General features: G+C 51.6%; 6 protein-coding genes across 6 annotated transcripts; 4 read left to right on the plus strand and 2 right to left on the minus strand.

The window, feature by feature from the left end:
* Window positions 1-774: 774 nt before the first annotated feature.
* Window positions 775-1,594, plus strand: Z519_03317 (uncharacterized protein; the record flags this gene model as incomplete). The annotated part of the gene is made up of 2 exons (XM_016761068.1): window positions 775-1,289; window positions 1,438-1,594. The coding sequence occupies 2 exons, from the start codon at window positions 775-777 to the stop codon at window positions 1,592-1,594; spliced, it is 672 nt and encodes a 223-aa protein (XP_016622918.1).
* A 152-nt stretch (window positions 1,595-1,746) lies between these two features.
* Z519_03318 (uncharacterized protein) lies at window positions 1,747-2,456 on the plus strand (the record flags this gene model as incomplete). The annotated part of the gene is made up of 2 exons (XM_016761069.1): window positions 1,747-2,076; window positions 2,166-2,456. The coding sequence occupies 2 exons, from the start codon at window positions 1,747-1,749 to the stop codon at window positions 2,454-2,456; spliced, it is 621 nt and encodes a 206-aa protein (XP_016622919.1).
* Window positions 2,457-7,346: 4,890 nt separating this feature from the next.
* Window positions 7,347-8,366, plus strand: Z519_03319 (uncharacterized protein; the record flags this gene model as incomplete). The annotated part of the gene is made up of 3 exons (XM_016761070.1): window positions 7,347-7,702; window positions 7,763-7,830; window positions 7,939-8,366. The coding sequence occupies 3 exons, from the start codon at window positions 7,347-7,349 to the stop codon at window positions 8,364-8,366; spliced, it is 852 nt and encodes a 283-aa protein (XP_016622920.1).
* An 814-nt stretch (window positions 8,367-9,180) lies between these two features.
* On the minus strand, window positions 9,181-9,732 carry Z519_03320 (uncharacterized protein; the record flags this gene model as incomplete). The annotated part of the gene is made up of 1 exon (XM_016761071.1): window positions 9,181-9,732. The coding sequence occupies one exon, from the start codon at window positions 9,730-9,732 to the stop codon at window positions 9,181-9,183; it is 552 nt and encodes a 183-aa protein (XP_016622921.1).
* A 1,780-nt stretch (window positions 9,733-11,512) lies between these two features.
* Window positions 11,513-12,645, minus strand: Z519_03321 (uncharacterized protein; the record flags this gene model as incomplete). Its single annotated transcript, XM_016761072.1, has 3 exons — window positions 11,513-12,293; window positions 12,352-12,379; window positions 12,426-12,645. 3 exons carry the CDS (start codon window positions 12,643-12,645, stop codon window positions 11,513-11,515), a joined length of 1,029 nt encoding a protein of 342 aa, XP_016622922.1.
* A 509-nt stretch (window positions 12,646-13,154) lies between these two features.
* Z519_03322 (uncharacterized protein) lies at window positions 13,155-14,342 on the plus strand (the record flags this gene model as incomplete). Its single annotated transcript, XM_016761073.1, has 1 exon — window positions 13,155-14,342. The coding sequence occupies one exon, from the start codon at window positions 13,155-13,157 to the stop codon at window positions 14,340-14,342; it is 1,188 nt and encodes a 395-aa protein (XP_016622923.1).
* Between the last annotated feature and the right edge of the window lie 255 nt (window positions 14,343-14,597).

The raw sequence follows: 14,597 nt of genomic DNA on the forward strand, positions 1-14,597 counted from the left end.
GAGCAGAGCTGGATATACGAGTTACAGTTCGAAGTCCCTGAAGATGCAATTGGAAAGCCGAACCGCCGTGCTGCATTGGTGTTCGAAGGGCTCGATACCTTCGCCACCGTCAAACTCAACGATCAAACATCCTCAAATCCGACAATATGTTCGTGTCTCACAAAGTTCAAATTATAGAAGATATGCTTGTGAAGGAAAAAGGCTGCTTAGTTGCGCAGTGTCTGTAAATCACCTTCGAGAATGCAGAGCGAGTTGGGGATGAGAAAGTCCTCAAGTATCCGAGTCATGACTGGTTCACCATCAACGCCGGTACGGCACGGCTGGCTACGAGGAAAGCACAGTATCACTATGTAAGGACGTCCTAGCTCTGTTATATCCTCCTTCTGCGACCAGTTGTCAAGTGACAAAATCTGACTGTTGGCGTCCGAAATTCATGACCTGCGGACCCTGGAAGCCGATATATCTAGATCTTTATTCTGCGCGTCTATCGGAGATTTCAGTCCACCCAATTTTCGGCTCTGATCTAAAGCATGGAGAGCAGGAAGTTGTGGTTATGGTGGATGGCGCCGCTAGTCGAGTCAACGTCCAACTCGGCCGCGAAGGGTGGTCCAACAATCTCGAACCGTCAATGTTGAGCAACATATTGTGCGAGCGAATTTTCATCTACACCATCCTGATCTCTGGTGGCCCTTCACCCTGAGAGAAGCAAATTTGTGCGAAACCAGAGTTTCTTTATACCAGTCTCAGGACTCTCAGTCGAAGCTCGTGGACGAAATGAGCAAGACATTTGGAATTCGCAAAGTGGAATTGATCCAGCGTCCGCTGCCCGGCCAAGAAGGGGTCGGTTTCTTTTTCAAGATCAACCACGTCCCGATCTTCGCTGCCGGCTCGTCTTGGATTCCGGCCGACTCCTTCCTGTCTCGTATCTCTACGCAGAAATACAGGGACCGGATCAAGTTGGTTCGCGATTCTAATGAGGTTATGATCCGCGTTTGGGGCGGTGGTGTGCGCGAGCATGAATCCTTTTACCATCCTTGTGACCAGCTGGGCGGCCTTGTCTGGCAAGATTTCATGTTTGCGTATGTCAACTTCCAAGCACACGCACAGTTGCGAAATCGCGTTGCAGTGAAAGCGGAGCAAGATGTCCGCCGATCGAGACGTCACCCCTCTATTGTGCTGTGGTGTGGGAACAACGAGGATTATATCATTCCGCCGCTCAGACAGCTTGAATACGATTCAAGCGAGATCGACCCCGGAAAGATTCTCGAATCTCCTTTTCCAGCAAGTTGGTGATTAACCCAAATAGTATGTACGGCATTTGGAAATGTTTCCATACAAAGACTTCGCCAGGCTTGATGGTAGATTCGTCAGTGAATTTTGTATGCAAGCATCACCCGGCCTTGATACAGTCAAAAACTTTTTTCCTCCCAGATATAGCGTGCAGGAGAATGGCGACGTATCGGAAGACAAATCTTTGAAATGGCACAACAAAATGGAAGATGGAGGAGACAGGATTGCGCGCTACAGGAATGATAACATCAAATTCGAGACGGGATCTCTCCCCGTATACATCTACTCGACCCAACTGATTTAGTCCGAGGCTCTTTCTGCGACTTATCGATCCTGCCCACGTCTTTTTGGTGGGACCCTGGCAAAGAGTATTGTGGCGGTGCTCTTGTTTGGCAACTCAATGACTGTTGGCCGGTAACATCCTGGGCCATTGCTGATTACTATCTTCGGCCTAAGATGACATACTGGGCGGTGAAGCGTGAATGCGCTGGCACGACTATCGGTGTGGCAAGAGTCAAGCAAAGGAACGAAACGAATGGTCTGGAGGCATGGAGCGTGAACACGACGCTATCCGACATCAGGGTCGCTGTTCACATTGACGGATGGAATGTCGTGACAGGCGAGCCCGTTTTCCACCACTCGTGGCCCAATGCTTTCGCACTGAAGTTGAATCAAAGCACAGAACTCGGAAGGCTGGACCTGGGTGCTCTTGGACCGTCGCGTTTCAAGCTTTCCGAGAACGGCATAGGGCTCGAAGACATAGGTTTTGCAATTCGTCATTGTCAGGTGGGAGAGGATCCTCCAGCCGTACCGCGAAGCGTGGAATGTGTCCAGAGATGCTGGCTTAACACATCAATTTTCACGAGCCACTGAAGGAGGCGCCTTTTCAGGCAGGAGCCAGGCACCTTGGTTTGAAGATTGCAAGAAACGGTGCCGACACTGTGGTGGAGGCGACTGCCAACCTGCCCATCAAAGGCCTCCTGGTGCAAGTCATGGATCATCTAGATACCACTTGGGAGGACAATGGTGTTGATCCAGTTCCTGGCCAGATCGCGAGCTTGAGGTTCATGGGCAAAGGACTTGAAGTTGGTCAAAAACATCCGCTCAGGGCTCGATGGATGGGAGGAGAGTGGAGCAGACAGAACAATGTCAGACCGTCCCTGTAGTGTTGGAACAGATGCTAGGCTAGGATATCTCGGTAATGTTGAGGTTCAGGGATTGTCAAGTTTGTTTGGGATGAATAGGTTCATGTGCAATGTAATTGTAGGCAAATAATGCACAGGCAGGCAGCGCTAGTCAGACAGCAATACGACGTAGATTAACCAATTTTGGTAAAAGGCCTATTAGCCTCATTAACTGCATGAGTACATAGGCGGTCTTGGGCTACATGTCTAACTAGCACTGCGTCTCTAGGCGGGGCCCTTAGGTGGCTAGGCCGCCTCAACCTCCACCAGCTTAACTGCTATCTTCCATATGTTAGTTAACTGCCTCGGTCTATACACTTGCAACCTACTCTCTTTAGTCAACTTGAGATACGCCTTATAAAGCATCTCGTGCTACGTTTCTTTCTTCGCCTTGGTCGCTTGATTACAGCCGGATGATTATTCGCGACAACCATTCTAGTTTCACATCGCGGTGGTGGGCACAATGGCGACAACAGCATCGCTTTCCCAGAGACCGTTACTGGGCTCTGCACCTGTTCCATGCTCTGCGTGTCGGCGGTTGAACGTGAAAGCCGCAACGACAAGTAACCCTCCAGACTGTTGTCACTAAGTCAACGCCTACAGATGCGTTGCATAGGAGCCGACAATATGCCATGCGTTCGCTGCTCTAAAACCGGTGGAAACTGCGTCGTCCATGCATCTCGAAGGGGTCAGCAACAATCGGCCAGCTCAATGCAGAGGCAGCCGCCCGGTCTCATTATTACTAGGAGATGCTTCATACCAGCAGGACTGTGAGATTACAATAACTTATGCTGCTATCAGCGTAGTGCGGCTCTCGTCTCTAGCTCATCCAGGGTCGCTTCAGGCGTGTACCCTCCAAACTCGCTTTTACAAAAGCCGACGGGCGTCTCGTGCTGGCATTTCGCGGCCTGATCAAACCGTCTCACCCGAACTGCCATCAGTCTACTCCTCTTCTCCATTGGATGTGCTTTATTCGGCTGTTTCCCAGCAACTATCGCCGAAGCCCTGGTTTTGGCCTGGATTAGATGGCAACGCCGTCAGCCCCAGGTGATCTTCCAGTAACAATCTAAATGACATACCCGACAAAATTTTAGTTGAGATCATTGAATTGTAAGCGTCCATACACATGATGTGCTTTGCGAGAGAGGAGCACGGAACAACACATTCAATGGCAGTTTCTGGGAGAAGATCTTATACTAAACTATGTTCTTGTTGAGGACGCAGACCTAAGGGACTCGCCGTATGCGGTGAAACACAGGCGACCAATTGCTTATTGCGCAAGTTTTGTGGCGTCACAGTTTATCCCTGGAAGTACCAACGTCCGCGAAACAGCTCGCCGGGCCGATCTCAGACTTCATAAGGGCGACGCGGCGGGCCCTTGGCAGAAGGTGAAAGCGCTGGGTGGACTCAACTGCAGGCTTTTGCGATTCTCTATGCATACCGCTCAGCCGCAGATATGTTTCATCTCCCAAACGCTCCTCAGTCTCCAGGATTTCTCAACCATTGGGTCTTGAAGTATTTTATTGAGGCCTTTGCGCTAGAACCGGCCTTCACCGCTCTATCGATGGCCTGAGAGTCCTTCTGCAGCAGAACTCCACAGGCATCTCAAGGTCGCTAGCCTTTCAGAGATAGGTTTACTGGCTTTGGCTAGTGACCGTGTCTCATCATTTCTCTTTGATGGCGCGCACGCCGCCAACTGTCAGGAAAGACAGCACCATCTGCCCAGCGGTTAATTTGTTGAGAGATATTTCAAAGCCGTCAAGTGTGATTCGTATTCTAGCAGAGGTTGATCTCTACTTGCTGTGGAAACAAGCAGATCGATGTGCTCCAGGCCTTGCAGAATGGTGGTGGAAGCCATCAGGCACCATGGACATGGAGGCAGTGGTAGGAGTTCTAGAAGGCAAGGAAGGGATCCTCGAGGTTTGGAGTCAGCGATGGGGTCTTTGTGGAGAATCGAACATGACCATTTCGAATGTGGACTTTTGAAAAAACGTGGCCGTGAATTTCCACTTCCCAAGTACACGCTTCTACATCTGCACTTTTGGCACAAGATATATGCTTGAGAAAGCAAGGTCGGTCCTCGACGCACACACTCCACCCTACTAAGTTTTGGCGCGAGTGGCTAGAGAATCCGTCCTGAAGTCTGTGGAAACAGCCCATGCCTGTTCTTGATGTCTCGTGGACATCATGGACATGCCATCGCTCAGACGGAAGACCATTCAATATATGGCCAACTTCGGATATGCTCTGATAGCATTCTGCTGTCACCACTTAATACAGGCTTGTGGATTCGGCCACACCGACCTGCCTAACCCGAGGAGCTACCTAGATTCTGTTGAGGAAGTGGCCACGTTTATGAGAGAGATGGCCGTGGCAAACAACACTGCTCCTAGGTTCTATGACAATTCGATATTACAGCAACTCAAAGAGGTGTCTCGGAAGACAGAGGGTTCCGGCTTTGGCACCCAGTTATGGACAGAACGGCGTGAGGGAATTGCAGCCGGCCATGCGTCTGTCTGATCAAGCCTGATTGCGTTAATCGTAGAAGGCGACCAGGCCCGGATGGCATCCTTCGCCGACTCGTTCGCAACAAACGGGCCAGAAGGCCTGTTGCGACTCAGTCCACAATCTCCTAGTTTCTCCCTTTTCGATCCTAGCTGGGGAATACTCCTGAGATAAAATGTACTGGAGACTGGGATCCGCAGCTCAAGATATCACAGAACAATGCATGACCTCTGAAGCACCAAGGTGGTGATTGTTGCGCATTCCCCAGGTTTAGAGCAATGCCGCCCCTTGGAGACCTTCTCTCTGGGCTGACCAGCTCACCACTCAGAGCCACCTAACGGAAGCAATCAACCTGGTCCAGCTAAGACGTCCAGCTGGCGGCGCTGAAGGGGCAAAGAGCGCCTCATAACTACGGAAGTGCCAACTATTATACGCGAAACTAGTGGCCAAGGAGAAATTCAGGAAGTCTGCTGTCCAAGGAACATCAAAACGTAACACACTGACAGCGTACCTCGCTCGACATCTAACTAGCTGGACGGACAGACCTTCGTGGCTCCCCTTTGGCAGATACGAGCGAGGAGTCTTACACATGAAATAGAGACATGGAAAGCGACTGGAGGAAGAGACCAGCCCACATGTCACCGGGCTTCTCTTGGCTGCAACCTCGCTTCAGCCTCTACCCTCTTCATTGGGTTACCGTCACTGTGGCACCCAATATACCGCCGTGTCGCCCACGCACGACAAGGGATCAGCTCACATCTACCTCGTAAACCTGACGGACAGCGTGCAGTCTGACCCAGACTCACAGGTGATCGCTAGAAATCTGTACTTTTCCCAGATCTTACCCCCCAACCCCCGTCGAGCAGCAAGGGTTTCAAAAATCCGGTGCCTCAATTGTCTCTTGCGCCTAATCCTGAGCGCCACAAAACGCCCCAGAATCTTAAGATCGAAGGCTTGGAAGCCAACCTCGGTGCGATCATCCGGCATCCACTTGGGACCTTTCCTCCATCTCAATCATTCTTATCGCTCCAGAACTTCCACAGCTACGCATAGGCTGGAACTCGTGCTTCTGGCTTTGTGTTTATCACGATGAGTTCCCGATTCTCAGACCTGACATCCGACATTTGACAGTGTCCCATTGGGCGAACAACCATTAGCTCCAGATGTCAAAACTTCGGTACCGTCTGCTAGCTCCACGGTTGACAGCGATCTATGAGCCTCGCCATGCTGCGGTGGGTCTGGTTGAGGCTGGCCGGGGGTGGTTGGGACTCCCTTCCGTCCCGCCGCGGGAGGCAGATTGGACTCAACTATAAGCAAAACCTAGCAAGACGACAAGTTGGATACATCAGTTATCCAGTTCCCTTTTCTACCCCGACCAACACTAACCAGTTCCATGCTATCCAAGAATGCTTCGCGTGGCTCGACGGCACGAAAACGCCGTGTTTCCCGAGTCGACAGGTCGCGCACTCCACTCCTCTTCCCCCTTGATGGTGAGGGGGTGGAGCAAACAGTTTTCGCCCTGGATCGATCCCTTGTAAGTTGGCCACGAGAATGTCCTCGCATAATCGCCATTGGCCAACACCATCTGCGGTGCTTCGCTAGCCCAAGAGTGACATCTTGTACTTATACGGTTATGGCGAGTGCTTGTTCTAGGAGCCTCGCCACGGGCCGATGTGGCAAGGAATGCCGTCTGAACCCATGAAAATATTACCAAATCCAAGACGACAGCGTTGTGGTGCACAGAAAGTCGCGAGCAGGCTCTATATATCATGTGTTTAACACCCTTGGAGGCTTAGGTCGGTCTACACCTTTTCTGAGGTTACCTTTGCACGGAGACTTGCAGCACCTTCAAATATGTTCGATTCAAAGGATAATGTCCTTGTGGCTATAAGCATTACGCTTGCCGTGGCGACAGTAGTCTCTGTTTCGATTGAGCTGAAGAGACAATTGGAGACCACGGGACGGTTAACTGCAAGCAAGTGTGAGTTCCTCGCGGAAAAGTGAGCGACTAGTTCATTAATGTTGACTGACCTTTTGAAGGGTTTTTGGTCATCAGTGCGGTGCGATGGACCCTCGTTGTAACTCCAAGCCGTGACTTATCTTGTTGCAGTTCCTTGCTTTGGTGATGACATCCATCGTCTGTGCAGGTATGAGGACAAACTGAAATATAACCCTTCAGGATGACTGAGGTGTCTATCAGCCGCGGCGAAAGGCCTTGGAGCTTCCATCACTGCTACCGAATTCCTTCGCAGAGAGACTTTGCAGAAGGTCAGTTTTCCTCTCCCACCGTCTTCCATCTGTCACGGCTAGCTACTGACACGAAAATAGCTCATCGTTGCGGCCTTGCCCCCTTATTTCTTGTGCAACATGTTCGTCAAGCACGCATGGTTGACATTCTACTACGGCCTGTCACAGACCCGTGCCCAGAGATATTTCATCCACGTAATGCAGTTCCTTGCAGTGGCCTTTGGCACCAGTTCTGTTGCGGTTATATTGTTGCAATGCACGCCCTTGAGCTACGTCTGGCATCAGGCTCTGGAATCAACGAGCGGACCTGTGAAAGGGAAGTGCATCAACTTGATGGCCTTCTTCTATTTCAATGCAAGTTTCATGATTGCGAATGATGTGGTCATGTACCTGATACCGATGGTACTGCTTTGGAAGGTTGAAACGCTTCGTGAACACCGGTGGAGCCTCTATACGTTGTTCGCGATTTGCTTCGTGTATGTGGCATGCCCTGTTGGTTCAGTTTACAGACAGTGCTAACGTGCCTTTTCAAACAGCGTCATCCTAGCGAGCGTCTTTCGACTTGTCGCCGTCTACGAAATTGATACGTCGCCCAACCTTTCAGGTATGCTACAGCCCTCCTCCTCCTGCTCCTCCTCTCCTCTTCCTTCTCAACATGATCCGCACGTGTCAGCCTCTCGCCAATACTAAGATATGTTCAACTCCAAAACAGAAAATTACGCCTTGGTCTTCCTCTGGGCCGGCGTGGAAAACCACATTGGCATCTGCGCCGCCTGCGCCGGCGCGCTCAAAGCAAGGCTGAGCCTGATGTACAGAAAAGTCAAGAAGCTCTCACTCGATCTGCGCAACAAGTCGTGGCTTGCTTCGATATCAACATCGGCGTCAGAATCCAGGCTTGGGTCGACATCCGCAGACACACGAACGGAGGTCACTCGCACCCAGAGCACAGAGGACCGAACCCTGTACGAGCGCGCGGCCAGCCTACCTTCCTTGAACGACGTGCCAATCAGCGACGACAAAGGGTCCAAAGGCACGCGCATAGAACTCGTCGAGGTGCAGCAGCCCACGCCCAACGCAATCCACACCTCGCCCAGACACTCACGCGCAACGTCACGAGAAAGCTACAGTTTTCCACTTTAGTCGTGAAAAATGAGAAGTGGAAAGAGAGAAGAGAAAAAGTGAAAAAGCGGCCTCGACACATCCGCGCTCGACTGACGTAAGACTACTGCACAGGTCTTTGTTTCTGGGCAGGGTACAGGTACGCTCGTTCGTGGCATACTTCTCTCTGCCCCTCTCCCTTCTTCCCTCCCTCAGCCTTGTCTATGAGTCTATGTGTGTATGTATGTGTGTATGTATATGCGGCTGGATGAATGAGTGATTGGGTATCCCGGATGGTGTTGGGGGGGTGTGTGCAGGCAATGAGTGAATGTGGGTTGTTTACACCCAAATAAAAAAGGGAAATGCAGAACGAATACGCTTTACGTATAGGTTATGACCACGATCAACGGCAGCTAGGCTGAGAGATAATAAAACGTATTGAAGAAATGAAGAAAAGTAAATTATTTCCATCAGGAGCTGAGTTTCTTCTCTCTCTTCTCTATCGTGGTTCTAGCCCTGGCTCGGTGGGTATCGGCTGGCTCATTGGCTCGCTGGCTGATAGTCACTAATACATCGATAATGCGACGGAGCTTTTCTCCTACCCGCATAGGGCCAGGGGCAAAGGGCGAGAGGCAAAAGGTGTAGTAAGGAGTAACTCGGCATGAAATTGTCGTGCTGTTTGACCTGCGCCTGAGGCGCCGTTGTGAGCGGGGAGCATTGCCTCGATCATCCCTTGATTCTCTCGACTTCTTCCATACTTCGATACGGACACACGCGCTTCCATCCATCCAGACGTACATATAACAGACGTGGGTGTGGGGGTGTGTGTGAGACCCGTCCGTCGGCTTCCTGACCCTCAGACCACCACCTGATAAATCGTATACTCGACCTTCTCGACACCCTTGGGGCCGAGCACCAGCGCGACCTTGGCAACCAGCACCGCAAAGTTCAGCCACCAGTACTCTTTACTAGACGTATTGCACGAGAGCACCTCGGTGCCGTACAGCGCCGACGGCATCTCCCCTGCCGCTTCCGCGGTCTCACTTCCTTCGTGCTCCGCCGGGGTGCCGTCCAGGGCGCTCATGACAGGCTTGATCAGCTTGTCGTAGCCCACGCTCTGGAACTTGAACAGCGTCGACGAGCCCGTGGTCGGGTCCGGGTTCGATTGCGCAACGACTCGCAGGTCGACCTCGATCATCAGCTCGTCGACGTGTCGTGTACAGTAGTCTCCGCCACCAGGCAGCACGGTGGCGATCTTCGTCCCCAACGGTGTGGTCAGTTCGCCCAGCGGCGTTTCTACCCAGCTTATACGGCCGCGTGGGGTGGCGCCGGCGTCGAGGACCGTGGTTGGCGTGAGGCTGAGGTTAAGGACGTGTTTGAGTGTTGGTGGGGAGGTGGGAGATGCCATGTTTTCGTTTGGTTTGGCTTTGATATGCTGTGCCTCAGGATTGGGGGGCTGTTCGACTTGGAGACAACTTCGTGGGATGTGTGCTTGTTGGCTGGTTTGGTGCCTCCTGCCCTACTGTGTTGAGTTGGACGGTGTGAGAAAGGCGGAAAGACGGCCCTCTCCAACATCCCGTCGTGGTATTTATATACACAAAGTCAATCTTACCTTTGATATACTCGTAATATCGAGGCAGAAGTGAGCAATCGTATTATAATGTTTCTACTTCAAAGAGCGATCTGACCTGCCCGATCAGGGCCGCCTTCTTCGAGGTCCAACAAGGTTACGTCCCACTCGTGTGCTGACTGCATTGCGGGATACTGGGGTCTGAACTGTAGTATTCGTTTGCTAGCTGAGTAACATGGTTCGTCGGTAAGAGCCTGGATCTCAAGTCACGATCTGCTTTGGAAGCGACGCTTACAGGCCCCTTCCAGACCAGGCAAGCTTTGAGAAAGAGAAGAGATAATTGGGACTGGTTGTGCATACTTAGACTAGTCAGATCTCTTGGAGGCGCTTTTCCCCGGCTTAACTCAGGCGGATGCCATATTATACGGCCGTAGTAGCCTATAATATTACAGGATAAAGCCTCCAGTATTTGGCCGAACCCGAGTTCTGGATCCTTTGGGCACTTTGCCATGCTTTGTCTACCGAAATGTTTTGCTGACCTTTTCCATTTCTGAGGTAAAGGAAGTCTTTGTTCGTCGTCGTTTCCAGACTGGGCTCCGAGACTTCACCGAGTCGGCTCATTTATCATCCAAGGAGATGCACAGTCGCCCAAGGGGCAAGTAATAGAAAATATGGACGTGGTATACCGACCTTGAACAAACCCTGCGTAGGGGTCACCTCCCAGCGGGCGAATAAGATGAGCCGTCGATCACAGTTAATGCAATGGACTTACCAGGATCTGCATATCTGCTGGGGCAATATCAAGCTTCGAGGTGGCCCACAAGTCTTAATATCCGGTTCCCCATGGGTGAAGAATCTGCCTGGACTTGCTACGCTGACCAGAGACAAGAAATATCTATTTCAGCTGCGTTGCACCGCTCTATCAACCCAAGGTCGACCACATAAGAGACACGATGGTCTAGACACAAAACGTTGAATGACACATCATTATTCAGATGATGCTGAATTCTCCACATGATCTTCTTTGCCGTCGGTCGTATACCGAGTTGGCAGGATTACCCCACTGAGCATCGGTTAGGCAAAGGGCAGAATAAACTGAGCCGCCACCACGTGTTGATCGTGCTCGGGCGAGATGGTGTGCTGACGTTCCATTCAGGTCAAGATGTCTGGACCCAAATACATACCCTTACCTGCCGGTCCGTATGCGCCTTCTGAGCCGTAGGCGAACAAAAGACCAAAACGTTGAGAGGGAAAATATTCGGTGCCGCATCCACGAGCAACCGGGCCTAGTGCCAATTCAGCAAAGGAACTGTTTCCATATCAGGCCACATCCCTAGCTTTGGCAGGTAGCGCTCTACGCTCGGTCCTTGAAGCTAGTTCGGTCGGACTGTTTGCAAGTTGCAACGTCAGACCAGAGACAGTATTCGGTTGCTGCGAAGGAAATGCACTGAGCCGGACTGCTGGCAGATTTCGCAGAAGGCGTGGCTTAACAGACATCGACTCAATGAATGCATGATGTTCATTGTATGTTGTACTCCCTTGAGGATGAGGTGGACAATCCAGAGATGCTTGGCGTCGATAGTGTCGCTCCTCTGTTTTCGTCTGAACAAACTTTCTGTCAGAGCTCGTCCTTTGCCTTCCATTTGACATCCGCTGCGGCTCCCGAGAGCCTCTCGAATTCCGCTGTCAAGGCCTGCAAATGCGACCAGTCCGAGGAATCTTCTCCAAGGGCCCATGCAAAAACACCACCGAGACCCAACCTCTCTACAATGGCAGGGAATTTCTTCGAAATAGCAAGCGGCGTATCCCAAGACCAGAAAATGTCTTCGTCAGTGTCCCAGAAGTAATGCCCACCCTTGACATTGTCGTACAGTCCGTGTGACATTGCCCGATAAAACGACATTGAAAGGTCAGTCGGCACATCGTCACTCCAAGCGAAGGCGCCAGCACGACCAAGATCGGCGCCAGACGATGGGTCTTCCATCAGTAAGGTTTTGCAACCTATGGAGTTGGCCCTGCAATTTCCTTTAGGATCGGTTTTGTACCATCGAGGATAGAACGCGAATCCTAGATTGGCTTTCTCCGGCTCGAGGCCAATCCCTAAAAATGCTTCGATACCTGCCAACGAAGAAGCAAGACCAGTATGGTGGCCGGTGACATTGTCTCGTCGGTTGACCAAGTCATAGGTCATAACGTTGATAAAGTCTAGCACAGAACTGATTTTGGGCATTGTTTCTTTCGTGAATGCGAGCATGTCGCGCGGATGGCCTGGGACAGCAGCAGATATCAGCTTATTGGGCCCAAGAGCCAGTCTGATCTCCTGCAGGAGTTCTGGATACGCTTCGATTTCCCAAACTTTTTCTGAGTTGGGTATCTGTTTATAATCCTCTCCGTTGCCGCTGTCACCTTTTCAGCATACTTTGCGGGAGATCCTACAAGATGAATAGGACCACCTACCCTGGATATTCCCAATCAATATCAACGCCTTTTTGGTATTAGCGAAGGATCTCATAGTTGGCACGCCTACCTACCGTCTGCCCCGGTTTGATCCACCATTTTTCGGACATTGTAGGCAAAACGCATTCTGCTCTCTTGTGAGGCAGCAGCTATTGAAAAGCTAGCGGTGTCACCCCAACCCCCGATCGCTACCATGATCGCAGCTCCATCTGCGAATTTGGGCCGCACAGCAGCCACAGAAGTGAAAAAAGGCCACGATGATGGGTTCTCTTCGTTGAATACTGAAGCAGGCATGAATGCTAGAGCCACATGCGTTATATGGGAGACGAGAGATAGATCAGGCACGACGTCATGCTGCCTGTAGGGGGTTTTCGAATGAGCTCAAAATGGACCCTTTTCATTGTGCCGTAACCTACCCAGTCAGGTACATCACATATCTCGAACAACTAGCGTACGCGACGCCGAAGAGCAAGAGAAGCAGGCATCGAAGCATGGTGCAAAGATTAACACTCGGCAAGTAGCTTCCAGAGAGAGGGGGAGTCGGTCCGGACAGTTCTGAAGTGACCTACATGTTGCTTAGATCTTGACTTGAACATCAACAAAACTCGAGGCAGCGAGGCAGCTGAGGGACTTGAGGCGGACGGTTGGAAAAGTGCAAGTTGAAGCAGCATCATTTCTGTCCAGAATCGGCCTAGCCTCTTGGCATAAAAACGACCTCGGTTTATAACTGGGATGCATCAACACCTGCGTTCCTCTACCGACACGTGTCGACTCCCTCAAACACTCTCGGGAATGTAGGCTGTATGCTCGGCAGCTTCTACTCCTGGAGCAGCCGCAGATATGGCAGGATCACCTTGCAATTTCTTCAAAATGTGACTGCGTTCAGACCTTCATACTCCTTCCTCACGGGAGGTGCTAGATGGCCACTTTCCTCGACTGCCAGAGGAGCAAAGTTCAGATGTCTCTCTCAATCCATTTTGGCCCATGAGAAGAAGGCATCTCCCTCTCTCTGTGTACCACAGAAGTACACACTCCTGGACCCTTCCTCTCCACACAATTCCCTAGAGTCCTTCCACGCCTACGCCCTCCGCACTGGTCTGTCTCCGACCAGCACAGTCTACACAGGCACGGCCTACGAATACCTCGCAAAGTCTACCCTCCAGCCGTATGGGTTCAAGCTGCATCGAGTGGGTGGCAGAGGCGACCGTGGCATCGATCTTGTAGGCGTCTTGGAGATTCCAGTCTTGTCACGTTTGGGCGAATGGAAAGAGAAGAAGAGCAATGCGGCCACACACGAGCACGATTTTCTGGGACCCGAAGAGTTCAAGGGAGTAGAGACCCACCAACTGAAGTTGCTTGTCCAGTGTAAACGGCTGGCGGGCAGGCATGCAAGGATTGGGCCTAATTTGATTAGAGAACTGGATGGGGCTGTGAGAGCGGCAAGAAGCGCAACCCTGGTTGACATGATCTACCCTCAAACTAAGGCAGCGGGCACAGCAACTGAAGATAGGGATCGTGGGAGCAATGCTAGCGAAGAGACACGAGAGTCGCATCTGAGAGCGGGGCCGGCCATCGGCGTCCTGGTAAGCACGAGGCCGGCGACCAAGGGCGTGGTGGACAGCATGACCCGGTCGACTCGCGGCTTGGTCTGGATCATGATGGAAGAAGTCACGGATCAGTACACAGGTGGAAAAGAAATACGACCCCCAAGTCGAAGTGAATCGATGTCACCACTGCACGGCGACATTTCACCGCCAGATACAAGGGAATCACCTTCGGACTCAGAACCAGAACCAGGGAGAAGCCCAGGGCCTCCAGGAAAACCCCCACGCTCCGCTGCGAATTTGAAAGGCCGCATCAAGCAGATCCTTTGGAACCAAGGCGCCTGTGAAGCGGGGCTAGAAGGCGTGAACGTGGTGAAGCGATATGATTCAGAAGGCAAAGAAGAGGTAGTCCTGATGCGTGGGGGACGAGTCTGGGGTGGACGTTGACACTGCCGTCACCCCGTTCTCTAGGGCACTGTGGACCTTACTGTTAGGTTGGAGCCCTGCAGCTCAACTTTGCTCACTAGGTATCCCGCCTCAAATAGCGTCATGAGCAGCAGGGGAATAGGTATATCTAACAGTCCGCATCCTCCTCGCCTTCCATCTGAACTCGATATCGCATACTCCGGCTCTGGCCTGAGCATACCGTTAGTATGGAAACGTACAGCTGAAACTGATCAGGAAAATGAATATGAAACTTTG

Source organism: Cladophialophora bantiana, assembly GCF_000835475.1.
Source record: "Cladophialophora bantiana CBS 173.52 unplaced genomic scaffold supercont1.4, whole genome shotgun sequence".
Taxonomy (NCBI): Eukaryota; Fungi; Ascomycota; class Eurotiomycetes; order Chaetothyriales; family Herpotrichiellaceae; genus Cladophialophora; species Cladophialophora bantiana.